The 19,218-nt window shown below is 45.6% G+C and overlaps 1 protein-coding gene across 1 annotated transcript in view; it reads left to right on the top strand.

Moving 5' to 3' along the window:
* Window positions 1-1,856, top strand: part of TBX5 (T-box transcription factor 5) — a 45,458-nt gene extending 43,602 nt beyond the window's left edge. Inside the window, exon 9 of the mRNA XM_057746115.1 lies at window positions 1,209-1,856. Within this exon, the coding sequence (XP_057602098.1) occupies window positions 1,209-1,786 (578 nt within the window). The 3' untranslated portion in view covers window positions 1,787-1,856. The remainder of the gene's footprint in view (window positions 1-1,208) is intronic.
* Window positions 1,857-19,218: the final 17,362 nt, after the last annotated feature.

Raw genomic sequence — 19,218 nt, 5'->3', positions numbered from 1 at the left:
ATCACTTTGGTCTATACATACAGTTCTCAAAACTTTGTGCTTCAGTGTATTTTTCTAGGAGAGAGCCCAGCACTTTTGTTAGTCCCCAGAGGGGTCAGTGACTCCAAAGTGGTTAAGGAAGACCCTCTTGCAGAGACAGAACTATCTCCACTGCTCTCTGTTAGGGTTTCATTAGTGTCTACAGAAGGGAAGTGACTTGCTCAGCGAGGAAACAGCGGCACATTAATTGGTACCAACTCAGCAGATCCTAACTGGGTCCTTGTTTACATGAGGTGTGAGGAAAGGATTTGGGCATTCGAGTTGCCATCCATGTATCCAGTTGTCCATTCACTGTTCCATCCATCGCACAAGTCTTTGCTGCGTGTCGTTCTGTCTAGCATGGCATGGAAGAACAAGAGTTTTGTCATGAGATTCCTAGGATTCTAATCCTAGCTCCACTGTGGATCTGCCATGTAAGACCTTGGGCAAGTTTCTTGACCTCTCTGTGTCTCCTTTCATCTGTCAAATGAGGACACGAAGAGAACCCACCTCCTGGGGTTGTTGAGAAGATTAAACAGGTGACCTCATGGAGAGTACTCAGAACAGTGCCAGGCAGAGTCAGCGCTATATGTGTTTTTACTCTTATTGTTGATGCTGTTGTTATTATTTTTGTTACTGAGTACATCCCAGGTTCTGGGAATATAGTGATGAGAAACTCAGACCATGTCTTGCCTTCATGAAATTCACATGCTGGGGAGGAGGGAAGATAATAATGATAATTGTTAGTTACTGAGTGTTTCCTTGTACTAAGCTCTGGACTGAGTACTTAATCTACATTTTCCCATTTCATTGTCAACCATTCCTTTCCTAGAAGGTGCTGTTATGACCCTTTCCATTTTACAGATGAAGAAACTGGGCTCCGTTTCCCCAGTTTACTAGAAACTATACAAAGCATCTTTTCTAACGAGTGCATTCATGTCCGACTGAGGGAATATACTGAAATTTATTAAAAAAAAAAAAAAAGAAACTGAGCTTGGAAAGGTCAGTTGGAACTCCGTAGCCCAAAGTCTTAGCCACAACAGTCCACCCCCTTTCTGTCAGAATGGAGGTTGGAGCTAACCGTCTTGCAGGCTTCATTGTGCCATCCTTGGCCCAAATGGCTATCTCTGCCTTGAGCAGTGGGGTGGCTGGTCCCAGCCTCACGGGTGTCTGTCCTCCTGTCTCAGCAGATGAAGAATGTTCCACCACAGACCATCCCTATAAGAAGCCCTACATGGAGACGTCGCCCAGCGAAGAGGACCCCTTCTACCGCTCCGGCTACCCCCAGCAGCAGGGCCTGGGTGCCTCCTACCGGACAGAGTCAGCCCAGCGGCAGGCCTGCATGTATGCCAGCTCTGCGCCGCCCAGCGAGCCGGTGCCCAGCCTGGAGGACATCAGCTGCAACGCCTGGCCCAGCATGTCTTCCTACAGCAGCTGCACCGTCACCACCGTGCAGCCCATGGACCGGCTACCCTACCAGCACTTCTCTGCTCACTTCACCTCGGGGCCCCTGGTCCCCCGGCTGGCTGGCATGGCCAACCACGGCTCCCCGCAGCTCGGAGAGGGAATGTTCCAGCACCAGACCTCCATGGCCCACCAGCCTGTGGTCAGGCAGTGTGGGCCTCAGACTGGCCTCCAGTCCCCGGGCAGCCTTCAGGCATCGGAGTTCCTGTACTCTCACGGCGTGCCACGGACCCTGTCCCCACATCAGTACCACTCGGCCGTGCACGGGGTCAGCATGGTGCCAGAGTGGAATGATAGCAGCTAAGGCCAGGCCTGCGTCTCCACCGCCATTTCCAGAGGGAGGGGAGAGAGGGAGAGGGACCGTCACAGGGAGAACCCCACGGACGAGATGTCTCATTTCACCCCGTGTTCACGTCTGCACTTGAGAAACACAGCCCCCCCCCGCCCCGCCCCAACACTGATGTAATCAGTCGCTTGAAACCACAATTCAAAAAATGTGACTTTGTTTTGTCTCAAAACTTAAAAAACAGACCTGAGGAGCTGAATCCCCGCCCCCACCCACCTACCCCATCCATGACCACCACACTCATCAACCGGCCACGTTCACACCACCTCCAGATGCCCTCCCTGATTTTTTTTCTTTCGGTCTCCAGAAAGTCCTGCCTCCTGGAGTGTTTGATCCTCGTGTGTAGCTGGAGTCCTTCCCTGTCTTGGTGTTAATGTCAACGTTGTTATATAATAAATGATAATATATTTTTTTTTCTTTCAGTTTTCTTAATGGGACCCAGTCCCTTATTTTGGGGGAGGTCTGAGGCAAGTATGTTTCAGAATATGTACTTGTGGGGTTCCCCTCAAATACGCCTCCAACCCCTAAACTTAAATTTGCAACCGTCCCCTTGACTAAGAAATTACCTACCTCTGCCATGTCATGCTTCTGCCAGGCTTCCCTGCGTCCTAGCTTCTCTCCGATTTTGTCCTCCCTTCCTCATCCTCATGGAGTCCAGTTTCGCCTCTCCCCACCAGTGGAGTCAGGATCACGCCAGACTCCATCTGGCATCCTATCTTACTCGGCCCTCCCCGTCTTCCCGGCTCTGTGTCTTTCCCTCCTGCTAAAAACGTGGCCGATAGCTTCCCGACCGGAAAGCTTGCTTTGAAAAACTTAAAAAGCCCCGGTTTACATGCGGGCAGAACTGTGATAAGCCAAGGCGCAAGCTCTGTGCTGACAAGAGTTGTGAAAAAGCCAAAGTAAATATTCGTCCTGATAAAAAAACAAAGCCAGCCCCCAGCTTGCAAACCTCCATGGCCACTGATGCCATCTGGATGCAAAGCCAAAAGCCACCGTCCTAAAGCAGCAGCCAGATGTGCTCACTGAGGACTTTCACCAAAGACATCACACCAGCACCAAATGCAGACCCCAAACTGTGGTTATTGAAAGCAGAAAACAGTATTAAAGAAAGCGTGTAAGTAAAACGTTATTGCAGGGTTCTTCAGATGTAATATTTTACTGATACTATTTATTTATAAATAGGAGTTCTAATTAAGTAATAACCTGAAATGAAATCCAGCATGGGAGCTGGCCAAAAGCTTTTAATTTTATTGATGCCTAAAACCAAGTTTGCGTTTTTTTTTTTTTTCCTTTCAAATGTGCTTTGCTTTCTTGATTAAAAAAAGGTTGTTTTTTGTTTTTTTTTTTTTGACTGACCCTAATAAAGAGAACAGGGTAATATGTGAGACTGCGTATGTTCCAGTACGTGAGAATGTGTGAGTCTGTCATGTGTCTTTACGCAATTATGTCTTTTTATGTTGCTAAGGGCAGTGGGGGGGGGTGCAAATTAAGTACTCGTTTCGTATATTTGTGTGCCAGTTAATGCCTAATAAATACCATGTGCTTAAAAAAGTATGAGGGACTTGAACACCCATTATTCCCCCCCCCGTTCTTTCGACGGACTGAATTGAGAGGAAATTTGGTGGAGGAAACTGAAGGAGAGGTTGTCTGGCAGGTGAATTTTTCACCCCATCTGCTTCCTCCGGTTGTATTTCTCAGGGTTATTTGGAATCCTGTACTTGAGTGTAATGGAGCTGAATGTGTTTATCCACTGGTTTAGGTCTGTGGAATGGAGGTATTTGTTTTAACTGAATCTGGGTTGACATCCGAAGAGAAAAATCATCAGGGATTCCAACTCATCAAAAAATGATATCGGCCGTACAATACATAACACCCAATACTTGGTTTTCTGAAGGATCTCTTTCTCTGAGTTAATTTACTGCAATCAAGGGTTTTGGAGGTCCCAATACAGGCAACTTTACGGACTCTCAGTGGATATTTACTCAAAACCCCTGAATTTAGGATGTGTTAGTTTGTCCTATCTAACACATGTAGGGTAGAACAGAGCAGCAAATTGGTAAGTAAATCAGTGCTGCAGGTTTTTTTCCTATTTTTATAATTTCAGTGCCCACACCTTTCAAATGATCTAGAACCATCGAATATGTCACATCCCCTTAAAACAGGAACAACTGGCTTGTTGATTCCAAATTGTTCATTTCATCAGGTCCCCCTGGACCTTTCCTAGGCAAAGAACTCCCAGGAAGTGTGAATTAATTATAAAGAAATGACAATTCAGCTTCTTTCAAGTACAATGGAGAAACTAGGCCAATGGCCTTCTTGTCCCCACAAGAATGAATGAGCAAAGTTTTACTGGATTAGTTCTGACTATACTCTAAATAGATATATACTCTGATGAGTTCAAAAATAAGTTTTCTTTGAAAAAATTACCTTCTAAACTAATTTACCAACTACACGACATAAACAGTCTTACTCTTTCTCAAGAACATCATAAGACTACCGAATTCACATCCCCATCCCCAGCACTCAAACAGTTGCCTCATTGGAAAAATCATTAAAAACATGTTCCCAGCAAGTTTCATAAATCAAAAAAGGGACACTGTCCTTCCATAATAGATGCAGGTTTACCTCTTTGGGTACCATATAGTGGTAATAAAGGATCTTTTCACTGAATTGGTAGGTTTAAGGATGTCGTAGACAAAGATTCACGTCGTTTTTTCGTTGCTTAGATGTCAAAAGGCACAACACAAATTACTGTATTTCTGTAATATGCTTAGTGGATGCTTGCTGTGGACTGGACATGTGATAAGTACTGAGGACACAATGATAGAGGTTGTGTCCTCCTGGAGCTTCTGGTTTTACTGAGAGAAACACCCTTAGATAATCATCTGCGTAATTAACAGATTGCAAAGAAAGGGAGAACTATGAAAGCAGCGTGCATGATGTCATAAAGAAATAATGCATGGAGTCCTAACCTGGTTTAGAGGAGCTGAGTCCTCAATGATGAGTAGGAATTAGCCAGGTGAAAAGTTGGGAAGGAAGCGTTTCAGGCAGAGGGAACAGCTTGTGCAAAAGTCCTGAGGCAGAAATGGTGATGGAGGAATGTGATACAGATTCACGAATGGGTAGTAATCACTGAGTCTGCATTCATTCATTTGTTCCACAGGCATATGTCTGAGTCCCAGCCTGTGTAATAGACAGACACCTTTACTTGCTGAGGACCTACTACTGGTGTTAAGGTCTTTTCCAGTTTGTTCCCACAGCTGCAGAGGACAAACTGGATTTGTGAGCTGGTAGGCTTCTTTGTATAATACTCAGGAGGGGAGTGTTACAGCATCCTTCTGGCTGCCTTGCCCAACAGAATGCTCAGGTGTGGGACTCAAAGTTACAGGGCAGAAGATCACCAGAGCCATAAGAGACTCTGATCATTAGTATTCTAGAGCTCAGAGAGGTTGAGAACACCTGCAACATCACACAGCTGGTGTGTGGCAGAGCTCAGCATGGAACCCAAGTTTGTCCAAGCCTTAGCTTCCTTGGTCACTAAAAGGAGCTATTTTACCTACTTCACAGGACTGTTATGAGGTTTAAATGAGATAGTATCTCTGGAAATGTCCGGGTAAGTACCTAACACGTGTTCAATAAAAAGAAAGACTTTGAGCCACGAAATGCCAGTTACATATAACTTTTTATTCTTTGACTTAGCAAATCCATATTTTAAAAATAATAATACAGAGACTGCCCTGGAGGTCCAGTGGTTAGGACACGGAGCTTTCACTGCAGAGGGCCCAGATTCAATCCCTGGTCCAGGAACTAAGATCCCACAAGCTGCCTGGCATGGCCAAAAAAAGAAAAAAAATACATGTTGTTAATGAGAAAATAGGAAATTTCATAAACTCCTGGCTGGAATGAAGATAGATAAACGCTTTGGGAGGAGAGTTTAGCAAACCAGATCAAAAGCCTTAAAAATGTGCTAATCATTTAATTGGACAATTCTGCTTTAAGGAATTCTTCCTAAGGTCATAATTGGGGGTGTGCATATTTATTTTCTGGGATGTTTATCATGATTTTTTTAATCATACAAAACTGGAGACAGCCTTATTATACAATATGGAGTTGGGGTAAATAAATTAATGTCTGCCCAGACAGTGCAATACCGTTTTGCTATTAAAAAACACATCTGTGGAGACAATTTGAAGAAAATATTCAAGATCCATTGTGAGTGAAAGAGCTTGAGGGTTACAAGTAGCATGCCCACCAGCATCTCAATTTTATGAAATACACATGCATTCACTGATGCTCAGAAGAAAAATACCAGGATGGGTACCACAATAATAATCGTGGTGGGAATTGTGCATGTTTAAAGTTTCTTTATATATTTGATTGTTTTCCAATTTTTTTGTGATGAAGATGAGCTCTCTTTATAATTAGGAATAGAATTAGTAAAATAAAATCTCATTTAGTTTTTGGTCATTGACCAAATCGAGTGTGAGGAAGGTGAGGCACCTGTGTCTTTGAGGATGAAGGGATGGAGATTCCATCAGGGGTGATATTGGTCTTGGCAGTGACAGGGCTGGGTACCAGTACCAGTCAGCTGCCTGCTCAACATGGAATGCTCTCCTTGGCAGAAACAAGGAGGCATCTGGATGTATCTCTGGCTGCTTTTTCTGGGATAGATATTTGCAGGCTTGGTCCTCTTATTGGGTTAAACTGTTGTTCTGGGAGAACTGTCTTTCTCTTGTTAATAAATACACACCCACTCACACACACACACGTGTTGAATCAGACAATTGTAAGAATCTCATCTTTGTTCTCTACCTGACCTGGCTCATAAAATTCACTATACCACTTAGTGCTTCTGTGACCTTGGGCAAGTCACTTAACCTCTTCGACCCTCCATTTAATCATCTATGAATTGAGGACAATAAGAGCACTTACCGTATAAATACAGCTGATTCACTTTGGTGTACAGCAAAAACTGGCACAACAGTGTAAAGCAATTATATTCCAATAAAAAGCTTAAAAGAAAAAAAGTACTTACCTAAAAAAGTTGCTCTTGTAAGGATTCAGTGAGACATGCGTATAAAGTACTGAGCACAGTGCCTGGTGTCGAGGAAATGCTCATACCCTTAGCTAATAAGAGTATTAATTATTATTATTATTAACAATCATCACATCATTGTTAGGAGTCTTCCTCCTCCTCCTCGTCCTCCTCTTGCTTGGCATCCACCCCTGTGATCTTCTATTATTTTTATAATAGACTTAAGCTCACTAGGGGTTAGGAAAGCATCACCACCGCCATCATCACCATCATCACCTTCAACAATAATGAAAACAGCTTTCCTGAGCAGGCTCTGTCTTGAAGGCGATTTAAATAGCTGGCTTTGTACGTGGCTATCAACCCTGGATTTTCTGTGGCAACAAAGAAGAACAGAAATATCTACATCTTAGAAGGCCGACAAGCCGGCACCTCTTCTGACCTCAGAACGCATTCTTATACCTCTTCAAAAAAGCGATCAGGCATGTTAATCTTACTGAAGATACAAATTTAAGGATGCTTGGTTCCTGTTCCTGGAACTGTAAGTGTTGAGGGTGAGAGACAGCCTGGAGAGTAGATTGAGGGTTATTCCTGGCAGAATTTTAATATCTGACTGACATCCCTGTTCCTGTTGATATTAGTACCAGTGATATTAAGAGCAGCTTTCACTTATTGACTGTGTCCTATGTGCTGGTCCCTATACCAAGCTGCATACCTATATGGTCCCATAACTGGCAATGTAGGAACCAGTCCGATTCCCATTTTACAGATGAGAAAGCACCTAAGCAGAGACTTTAGGTGACATGTCCAAGGTCACTCCGCTTATGAGTGCCTTGGCCACCATTGCAGGCTGCCAGACTTCCTTATGTGACGGGTGGATTCAAGCCACCTCTGGAGGAGCTGCAGGAACAGGAGAAGATGGGCTGCTGGGGTGTGCCAGGGTGTGTGTGCCTTCAGGTGGCGTGTCCTTGGAAACGTCAACCTCAGGGAACGTAAAGGAGGTTTTGTGACTTCGTGGCTTCCTGGTCTTGGATGCCCAGCTAACCCTCTGGTGTGTGAGCAAGTTACTCATTTCCCCAAGCCTCAGTCTACACCTCTGTAAAATGGGGATGATCAGATCTGCCTCCAGGCTCGGGGTAGGGGTTAAATGAGAGCGTTTGTAGAAGGTGCTTGGCAGGGTACCAGGCCCCCTCTGCACTTTTAATAAATAAGAGCTTAAAAATAGATGTCAGCTCAACCATGACCTCCCTTCGGAGGGCTCCCCTGTCCCCAAGACAAGTGAGGAGAGACTTCTTTCTTTTTTTTTTTTTTTGGCACACGGGCTTAGTTGCTCCGTGGCATGTGGGATCTTCCTGGAGCTGGGATCGAACCCGTGACCTCTGCATTGTCAGGCGGATTCTTAACCACTGCGCCACCTAGGAAGCCCCAAGATTTCTTTCTTTAACATTCATCACAGTTCACCCTTCTTACTTCATTAACTGCAGACTTTCTCTCTTGGGGTCAGGAGAGCTTTGTGAGGGCAGGAGTATTCCAGTCTTGTCTGATTGTATTTTCATTTAGAAGGTGTTTGCCATCTATGTCCTGAGTGAATTAATGAACGACTCAACAGATGTGCATCTCGGAGGACAGCAAGTCAAGGACTCTGGGGCTGGTGGCTCTTGTGCCCTCTCTTACATCTTCTCTGCCCACCTCAAATTTCCGGTGCAGTGAAGGGGGACAGTTGAGTGCATGCTGACGGCATACCACCACAAGCATCCTCCAAGATCTGTAGCCCCAGTCAGGGCCGCAGGACAATCAACCACAAAACCTCAGAGGCATGTGTGGATAAATATTTATTTTCCCTCATGAACAAAATAAACAACTGAGTCATTCTGTTGAATCAGCTGAGCTGTTCTGTGGATCATGGCCGAGTTCTGCTGGTCTTGGTTTGGCTCCTGTGCCATGATCAGCCGATGTGTTGGCTGGGGGCAGGTTCATCTAGGATGTGCTTGGATGGGTGACTTGGTTCTGCTCCACATGAATTCTCATCCTCACATTTAATTTACGTTCAAAGCCAGGAGTGTGTATGCTGTGCCTATAAGTCATTTACAGGTCTTCCCTTAATAGTTCTATAGCCAGGCTTCAACCAGAGAAGCAGAATCAGTAAGAGATGTACAGATATATATTAAGAGCTTTATTGAAAGGAATTGGCTTACATGACTGTGTGGGCCGGTAGGTAAGTCTGAAATCCATAGGGCAGGCCATTAGGAAGGGCAGTGTGTTAGTCTGCTCTGGCTGCTGTAACAAAATACCACAGACTGAGTGGCTTCAATGACAGAAACTTATTTTCTCACGGCTCTAGTGGCTGAGAAGTCCAAGATCATGGTGTGCTTTGTATTATAACCCCAGGTCATTACCAGGGGAGCCCCATTTTAAAAAATCCTATTTATTTATTTTTTTGTTTATTTATTTATAAATTTATTTATTTATTTTTGGCTGCGTTGGGTCTTGGTTGCTGTCCGCAGGCTTTCTCCACTTGCTGAGAATAGGGGCTACTCTTTGTTGTGGTGGGTGGGCTGCTCATTGCAGTGGCTTCTCTTGTTGCGGAACATGGGCTCCAGGTGAGCAGGCTTCAGTAGTTGCAGCACACAGGCTCAGTAGTTGTGGCGTGCAGACTTAGTTGCTCCCCGGCCTGTGGGATCTTCCCTGACCAGGGATTGAACCTGAGTCCCCTGCATTGGCAGGTGGATTCTTAACCACTGCGCCACCAGGGAAGTCCTTATTTATTTATTTTTAATTGAAGTATAGTTGATTTACAGTGTTGTGTTAGTTTCAGGTGTACAGCAAAGTGATTCAGTTTATATATATATATATACACACATATATACATGTCTGTATATATATATGTATATGTATATATATTCTTTTTCCGCTTCTTTTCCAGGGGATCCCCCATTTTTAATCCTGAGGTTTAGGCCCCTGGAAATGTCAGATATTAATACTCTACAGGCCTTTAGAGAAGAGGAAAGTGAGGCCTGCATATCTCCAAAGTGGAGACAGTAACTTGCTCAAGACCAGGAGGCTATTTAATGGCCAAGATGGGGCCGACATCCGGACGACACTGCGTTTGTTCTGGATTCCTTGTGTGATGGGTATTTGGTATTTTGTGACCTCCCTGCATCTGTTCTTCCTTCTTTTGGAGATGATACCCAGATTCTTTGGGTGGGTTTATATCATTCTCATAGTGTGTGGTCTTGGTGGGCACAGCAGATGCTGTCAGCGCCCAGCCCTGTCTCCTGGGCCCTTCCTCTGGGTTGCCTTCAGTGACTGGTTGCTTCCCACATCTGGGTCTCTCTGCTTGACATCTTTTTCTGGCCTTAGGTGTGTGCTTGGCCAGGGAATTAAGTAATGAGGGACTGTAGTACCAACTTGTAAATATCCCAGCGTTCTGTCCCCTTGGCAGGACCGTTCTGAGTGTGTTTTCCAGTCTTTTATGGGGCCCCTAGTGGGACTGAGTCCCAGTTGCCCTCAGAGGTGACCTGCTCTTTACCACACCTTTCACTGGTTGCCTTCTCTTCCTTATCTCGCTTCTCACTCCCTCACTCAAATAGACCACTGCACCCAAATCCTTTTTTTTAGGGTCTGCTTGGAGGAAACCTACACTAGGAGAGTAACACTGTTAATCCAGAGCTTTCCCCCGGGGGTGGTGCGGGGGAAGAGGGTGGGAGTGCTTGACCCAAGAAAGGCTTATTGCCTCTCTCTCTGCTTCCCTCTCCCAGAAAAAGAATCTTGAGTGGAGAAATAAACAGACTGAAACTACGAGTGTACATTCAGTTTAGTCCCTAACAAAACTGTTTTTTAGTTCCTTCCACCTAGGTCCACCGGATTGTCCCTTTATTATAATTATATTTTCCAATATTCCCTTCACCTCTGTGAGCTCCCTTTCAAAGCAGCCACCCACACTTGTAAAGATCGATCAGGGCACAACCCTCAGAGCACGTCATTCACATTGATAGTCTAGCCGAATGGGGCTGCTTGAAGTGGTGCAGTGCACAGCCTGCCCAACGGTTCATGGAGGCCCTGTACCACTGATACTTTCAATACATGCTTTTCTTTAATATTGTACCATAGCGGATAAAACCTTGATATGGAAATAGCCTTCTGTCTTCAGGTAAGTGAATGTGGAAACCATGGGCATGAGATAGTTGAAACACAGTTCAGGTATTCTTAAGGTTAAAGTTTGTCTCTAAAACAAGAATCCAGAGGAGAAAAAAATAAGCATCACAAGGGAAACTTGGGGCAGAAGATTTGACTCTGCTTTCTCAATACCAGTTTTATTCAGGGAGTGAGCCTTATTTCTGTTATTTTCATGCAGTTGAAATAACCAGCCAGAAGCCAAGCTATTGCCAGCAATCTTTCCCAACTCTATCTGGTATCTGCCTCCTTTCCCTGGAAAAAACATTTGCAAGAAAAGAAGGGGGAGAGAGACAGAGAGAGACAAAGACAGAGAGAGATAAAGGAACCTGAGAAAAGCTTTTACATTGCTCTAATTTCTGAGACATAAAAGCTATTCTTTTAGAGTAAATCCATTTTTTTCCCCTGTGGCATTAAGGATAGAGAAATTCCTAGGAAAATAATTTGTCAAGTCCTGACTGATCAAAGATACATATGAAAGGACCTCACTTTTTTTTCTTCCCAAGGAAAAAACCAGCCCCATCTAAGCTCAGAATGAATTGGCAATTCATTTACTGACTGTCAGATAAAGTAGCACAATCCCCATCACATCTTTAACTGGGACGGGACCAGAAGGAAGCAATTCTGTGCCCACCGAATGTACAAGCTGGGGGTATGTTAGTGATTAAGGGCTCCTGGCCTGGGGGAGGCAGAGAGATATGACTCAGATTTGAAAATGCACCATAAATCTCCCTCTTTTATTCAAAATGTGTGTTTTATAGTCGTTTCCTGGCCAATTGCTGCCTTGAATAAATATATAACATATCTGGACTTAGCTTTTAGGCCCAGAGCTGGGGTTTGTCTTGAGGGCCAAGTATTCTTGATATTTCCAAGAACTTAGCAAAGAGCAAAAAATGAATCTCTCCTTTCTTCCTGACTCATCAGCCACATCCTACATGGAAAATAAAAATAAGAGGTCAGTGCTAATTGGGCAGAGAGAGATAAAGCAACACCTGGTCAGTTGAGCTAATGTCTTTATTTTTTAATAATTAATTAATTAATTAATTAATTATTGGCTGCATTGGGTCTTTGTTGCTGTGCGAGGGCTTTCTGTAGTTGCAGAGAGCAGGGGCTACTCTTCATTGCAGTGTGCGGGCTTCTTATTGCAGTGGCTTCTCTTATTGTGGAGCATGAGCTCTAGGAGCGTGGGCTTCAGTAGTTGCGGTGCGTGGGCTCAGTAGTTGTGGCTTGCGAGCTCTAGAGCACATGCTCAGTAGTTGTGGCGCATGGGCTTAGCTCTCCACGGCATGTGGGATCTTCCCAGACCAGGGCTCGAACTTGTGTCCCCTGCATTGGCAGGTGGATTCTTTTTTTTTTTAAATAAATTTATTTATTTATTTATTTTATTGGCTGTGTTGGGTCTTCGTTGCTGCACATGGGCTTTCTCTAGTTGTGGCCAGCAGGGGCTACTCTTCGTTGTGGTGCACGGGCTCCTCATTGTGGTAGCCTCTCTTGTTGCAGAGCACTGGCTGTAGGAGCATGGGCTTCAGTAGTTGTGGCACATGGGCTCAATAGTTGTGGTTCACAGGCTCTAGAGCACAGGCTCAGTAGTTGTGGCACACAGGCTTAGTTGCTCCACGGCATGCGGGATCTTCCTGGGGCAGGGATTGAACCCGTGTCCCCTGCATTGGCAGGTGGATTCTTAACCACTGCGCCACCTAGGAAGTCCCGGCAGGTGGATTGTTAACCACTGTGCCACCAGGGAAGCCTGAGCTAATTTCTTGTATTCTCCAGACAGGCTGCCACTTTACCCTCTCCCCCAACACCTATCAACCAGATACACCCCAATGAAGCTGCCAGCTCCAAGCCATTGATGGCATTTGGTTAGATCAATATATACCAACTCAGACATTTGGCCAAAAACTTTGGTTTGGAGGATTAAGATTTATAAAAAGGTTTTTAGGAAATTTCCATTTGTTCTTGAAACACCCCCACCCACTGCCCTGCAACTTTCATTGCATCGCATCGAGGCTGCCCCTTCCAGAGGTGGGAAAGGGAGGAGACCGATTTCATCCAATCTCTTTTCTGTCTTTCTTTTTTTTTTAAATTAATTTATTTATTTTACTTGGTTGCACCAGGTCTTAGTTGCGGCTGGCGGGCTCCTTAGTTGTGGCTCGCCGACTCCCCAGTTGCGGCACATGGGCTCCTCAGTTGCAGCATATGAACTCTCAGCTATGGCATGCATGTGGGATCTTAGTTCCCTGACCAGGGATCAAACCGGGTCCCCTGCATTGGGAGTGCGGCATAACCAGTCCCCATCCAACCTCTTTTTCCTCTCGTTATCAACTTCGGTTAAGTTTGGAGTTCAAGCCCTAGATGCTTTATGATCCCGATTATTGAGGGTTTGTTATATGCTAAGCATTTTATATGATTTTCACACAGAGGCCGCAAACTTGCTATTGAGTGTTTTAGAAGTCAAGGCCAAAAGGGAGACCTACTCAGTTACAAGATTCCCAATAGAGCCCTGGGAGGTGTGCAGGGACCATTCTTATCCCCATTTTACAGGTGAGCAAATAGAAGCTCAGAGGGGCTGTCACTCACCCAGGTTTTCATAGCTGCACTAGACAAACATTTCTATCTCCTTCAGTCCCGACACCGGGCACTTACAGTGTACCCACTACAGAGCCCAGATGGCACGGTCCCTGCTCACCAATAGATCTCAGTCCAGTGTGACATTAAACGTCTTGTGCCTGGATTCTTGAGAGTTAGCTCAGGGCCTGTCAAGAAGTGGGTGCCGAGACTTCCTGCCAAATTCCCCAATTCCCGACAGGCTGGCTGATCTGACTTGGAGAGAATGTTAATCTTGATATATACGCAGAAGTCACTGAATACTGTCTTATTTCTCAGAGAAAGTTGCCCTTGAGAATGTTTGGTGGTCAGAGGAGATATTTGGGGGAGGAGAGAGCTGAATCTTGTAGAGCCTTCGTGTTACAATATCATGTCAGGAGCTTGGTGTGGATTGAGGTTGAAAAGGATGAGAATGGAGGCACGTGGGGTGAACTCTACTTGCGACAGCTGAGTCAGGCTGCCCGGAATGCAACCCCACCTCTGCCCCTTCTCCACGATGCCGGATCTGGTAAACTTCGATTTCCTGTGCTCTGGTTTCTCTACTTGTAAAATATTGATAAGAGGATTGCTTGTGAATAAAACTGGTGAAGGCATAAGGAAGGATCTATTTGCACAGCTCTCAGCATAGAACACACACTCAGAAAACGGCGTTGATGACAGGCATTGTCTATCTCCTGCTTATTTCCATCAAGAATCTTTGACTGCAAAATGCCTGCAATCCACAGGTGGCAGTTAATAAGATAATAAAGCCAAGAGTGATTAGCACATGTCAGTGAATTCCATTTGGTGGAGTGACAGACTATATTTTCCAAAAGTGGCCATCGCAATATTTTTGTGCCGCACTGACTTCCAGGGCCATGATGCTTCTCCCATCAAGAGATAGAGTCTGGTTCTCCCCTTGATTATGGGCTGGACTTACTTCTGGCAAATAGAATGTGATGGTGGGTAATGCTCCCCAGGACTAAGGATGGAGCTAAATGCAGGCCAGGCTCGGGGGAGGGGACAGGTGATGACCCCTTCAGTCGGAAGACCTCCCATGGCTAGGTCATCAAAGGTGATACAATTTCTGCCTAATGTGCCTCTGGGACACTCACCCTTGAAACCCAGCTGCCATGCTGTGAGGAAGCCCAGATGAGCTCACGGGGGGAGCCCATGAGAAGCAGCCCATGTGGGGAAGAGGGGAAGCCCCCAGCCTACAGCCAGCACCCAGCCCCTTACATGCGAGTGAAGAGCCTTCAGGTCATTCTGCCCTCGGCTCTGCCATCACGGTACAGAGACTGATTGCTCCCGCCCTGTGTGGATGGATCACTGACCCACGGGGTCCAGGAGCCTGAGAAAAGGTTGTTTTACATCACTAAATTTTAGGATATTTTGCTTCTCAGCCTTCGGAACTGCAACATCCTGTGTAGTTAATAGAAATATATTTGGCTCTGAGTTTTCGAGCTGCCAAAACAAGGAGAGAATTATAGTTAGTTACAAGGGCCCGAAGAGTTCATAAAAGACAAACAAATCGAGATGTTTGCTAAAAACCGGGAGGGAGATTTTCCTTGGGTTCTTGTAAAGATGATTGTAGCGCCGTGTAATTCTTTGGTGATTTTCTGGAGGAGACCATCGTGTTAATAAAACCCGATAGCAGATATCATAGGACTGTCTCTCTTGGGTTCCCCGGATATGCTACAACCCCCCCAACTCACAATTTGACAAAATCAAGTGGTACAGAGGCCAAAATGATAAAATCTGGTTACTTAAGTCTCTGCAGGTCTGGGATATATTGTAGAAGTCAGGAAGCAGTTGGGGTCAAGTCTTTACTGTCAGTGCCCAGAGCAGAATATGGGGACCAAGGGGGTAAAAGTCTTTGTTGAATGAATAGTGAAAAAAATCCTTCATCGACATGATTTCTCATAACAGAGGAGTTGCAAGAAATACCCTGGTTAAACAGGTAAGAAGTCAGCTTTGGAACTGGGAGAAATCCAGGTTCAAATTCCCCCGACATCTCTGATTAGCTGTGTGACCCTCGGTGAATTACTTAACGTCTCTGAGCCTGGTTTCCTTATCTCTGAGACAGGGAGAATCATAGTCCCCGTCTCCTAGCTCAGTAAGAGCGACTGCCAGTTGTTAAAGCATCATGGGGCCGGATGGCTGAGGTCCATTTGAGCAGCTGCAGAGGGCCTTTCTCTTTTGCTTACTCTCTCTTTCCTGGGTTTCACACTCTCCCCCAGCCACTTGAGAAAGACAAGCTTCAGTTTCAAGTGGTTCCCCTGGGAAAGGGGGCCCAGGTAGAGAGCCAGGGTGGGACCATCTCCCCAGCACTCAGGGCTGAGCTAAAAACAGGCCCAGCCTGGGGTGGGGGCTGGGGTGGGGTGACCTCCCCTCCCCTCCCCCTGCAAACTGTGTCGAGCTCTCTGGGGAAGCGGGCCACCAGGGTGCCCGGTCCTAAATGCGTCGCTCACTTCCTCCCCTCCCCCAGCATCACCCGGTTAGGACTCCTCTCGAGAAGGGAGCTGTAAGCGCTTTAGACAACAGGCTGATAGCGTCAAAGAGATGGATGGGGCCGCCGCTTATCTTGCTTAAAGAGACACAACTGGCTGGGTCTGTTGCTTCTCCCCCTCCTCTTCCTTCCCAGTCTGTGGATTTAATTTTCTTTTACAGACACAGACACAGACACAGACACAGACACAGACACACAGACACACACACACAGGCAAGCACACGCCGGCACACATGTACACAGAAGACTCTGGGAATCTTCTTTCTGTTTCTTAGGATCACTTACCTTGTCTTCCTGCCTCTTGTCCATCCTTTTCACGACGTATAAAACTGAGAGAGCCACCGGGACACAGACTGTGGTCTTAAAAAGCCTGAAAATTATATGCTGGAAATTTGAGGTGGGGGCAGGGATGAGGGAAGTATCCGCCCCTCCTCTCAGCAGAATTACCTTAAAGAGAAAAGGCAAAAGACAGAAAGAAAGAAAGAAAGAAAGAAAGGAAGAAAGAAAGAAGGAAAGAAGGAAGGAAGGAAAGAAAGAAAGAAAGAAAGAAAGAAAGAAAGAAAGAAAGAGAAAGAAAGAAAGAGAAAGAAAGAAAGGAAGAAAGAAAGAAAGGAAGAAAAAGAAAAAGAAAGAAAGAAAGAAGGGAAGGAAGGAAGGGAGGAAGGAGGAAGGGAGGGAGGGAAGGAAAGAAAAGGAAAGATATAAAGAAAATAAGGAAATCAGTTCCTTCTCACTCTTATTTGATAGTCCCTTCTACTCCAGAGCTCTGGGCTCATATTCTAGATTCCAGAATTATGTTCCAAACATGATAGGACCCCTGGGCATCGTGGCTGCAGGAGGCATGTGAAGGGAGAGATGCTCACCGTTCAAGCCCAAATTCTAAGTCCAGACTCACAGAGACATGGGGACAGGATGCTGGCTGGCAGGATGTTCCCGGAAAATTAGAAATTGTGAATTAGCGCAGGAACTTTGGAGCTAGGTGGACTCCAAGGAAAAGTGTACATTCTCTGTAATCCTTCCCTTCTGAGTTCCCACCCCAGAGACGTTGTTCTCAGCCAGGGGCTCTCTGGCTCCCCAAGGGGTATTCAGCAATGTCTGGAGACATTTTTTGATGGGCATGCTGTGTGTGGGGGGGGTACCGCCGGCGTCTAGTGAGTGGGGGCCTGGGGTGCTGCTCAGTATCCTACAGTGCACAGAACAGCCCCCCACCCCCACCCAAGGATTACCCAGCCCCACATGTCAGCCATGCGGAGGCTGAGAAACCCTGCCCTAGAGAAATACCAGCACAAATGCGTAACGGAGAATGTATAAAGACGCGCCCAGCAGGCTTTTCTTTTCTTCTTTCTTTTTTTTTTTTAAGTCAGCAAGGACTTGGAAATAGCTTAAATATGCATGAATAGGGAACTAGCTAAATGAATTAATCTTGACTCTGGCTGCAAGTTAAAATCGCTGGAATTTAACATTTTGATACCTAGATCCTGCCTTCAGATCTCATTCAGTTTGTCTGGGGAGGGGCTCAGGCACTCATATTATACAGGACACCTACCCCCACAAACTCACACCCACCTTGGTATTTTAACATGCAGCTAGGGACTTCCCTGATGGCACAGGGGTTAAGAATCCACCTGCCAATGCAGGGGACACGGGTTCGAGCCCTGGTCCAGGAAGATCCCACATGCTGCAGAGCAACTCAGCCCGTGTACCACAACTACTGAAGCCCGTGTGCCTAGAGCCTGTGCTCCGCAACAAGAGAAGCCACCACAATGAGAAGCCGGCACAGCGCAATGAAGATTCAATGCAGCTCCCCCCAAAATAAGTAAATAAATAGCAAATAAATAAATCTTTTAAAAAAAAAAAACATGCAGCTAGCGTTGAATACGCTAGGTTCTCTTTACCTTCAGGAGCGCTATGCTGCAGTGAAAAAAGAGTGAGGTTGATGTGTACGCACCTCTATGGCAAGATTCCCAGGCACATCACTAAATGAAAAAAAAAAAAAAAAACACGTGTAGAATCATAGGTTCAATGTGGTGCTGTTCAGAAAAAATCAGAACAAAGCAAATCAACACAGCCCACCAGAAATGTCTACGTACCAATAATATACACACACGCAAAATAAGGCGACCTGTTGTATGATGTACAGGGCATATCAAGCATCAAATGGGTTCTAGAAAGATACCTACATCCCGAAATGTGGTGCAAGGTTACTTCCCGGGAGATGCTGAATGGACCAAGATGAGGGTGAGGTCCATGTGACCTAACCTGCAAGGTTAATTTGTTTCAACAAAGAGAACGTATTCATGATTGTGTAAGTAAAACTTCATTATAATAGGAAATCAGAGGAGAAAATTGGGTTTATAGTCACTTAAGAGCATCAAAATCCAGTGAGATCTGATATTGCCAAGGGCATCAGTCCTTTCTCAGCTTCAGCCTGGGCATATTTATGTATTTAATATCTGTAGGCAGTGGCTTCTCCCTGGATCCCCTTGCTACACCCTCAGCTTGGCGGCTGCCCTGAGCCTCCGAGTCTGCCCTAAGCAATGGAGAGCTGATTGGAGCAGAGGCTGACAGACGCTCGTTTTATTAATAAGTGTCACGTTCAGGGAGCTTAAATTGCCAGATTTCTCTCTCTCTTCCTAGAAGGCTCCTGTCAGTGATCAAAGCTGTTCTGCGTCTCTGGGCAAAGTGGGAGAGATCGGAGGGGGCTGGGGAGGCTGTCCCACCAAAAGGAGCTGAAGATCTCCACCTGGATTCGAGAAGGGAGGAAGAAAGGGCTTGAAGCAGCAGCGACAGGCAGTGGGGATGACTCTCTAGGGATTTCTTGCACACCTACTAAGTGCCAGGCCCTGCGCAGATTGATGAAGATAAAAAAAAATGAAAAGGCATAAAATTATCTCTGCCTTCTGGGAGATGAATAAGCATTCATCTCTCCCTTAAAGAGTATTTGTTGTGCACCTACTATGTGCCAGCCTTTGCTAGGTACTGGGGATCCACATTCCCAGTAACGCTGATAACAATACTTACATAACACAGTACCTAATACATAATATGCCAGGACAGCGCTCAGCTTTTAATAAACATTAACTGATTTAA

The sequence above is a fragment of the Hippopotamus amphibius genome, chromosome 8 (genome assembly GCF_030028045.1).
Source record: "Hippopotamus amphibius kiboko isolate mHipAmp2 chromosome 8, mHipAmp2.hap2, whole genome shotgun sequence".
NCBI classification, from domain to species: domain Eukaryota; kingdom Metazoa; phylum Chordata; class Mammalia; order Artiodactyla; family Hippopotamidae; genus Hippopotamus; species Hippopotamus amphibius.
This window is presented reverse-complemented; position numbering and strand designations above follow the sequence as displayed.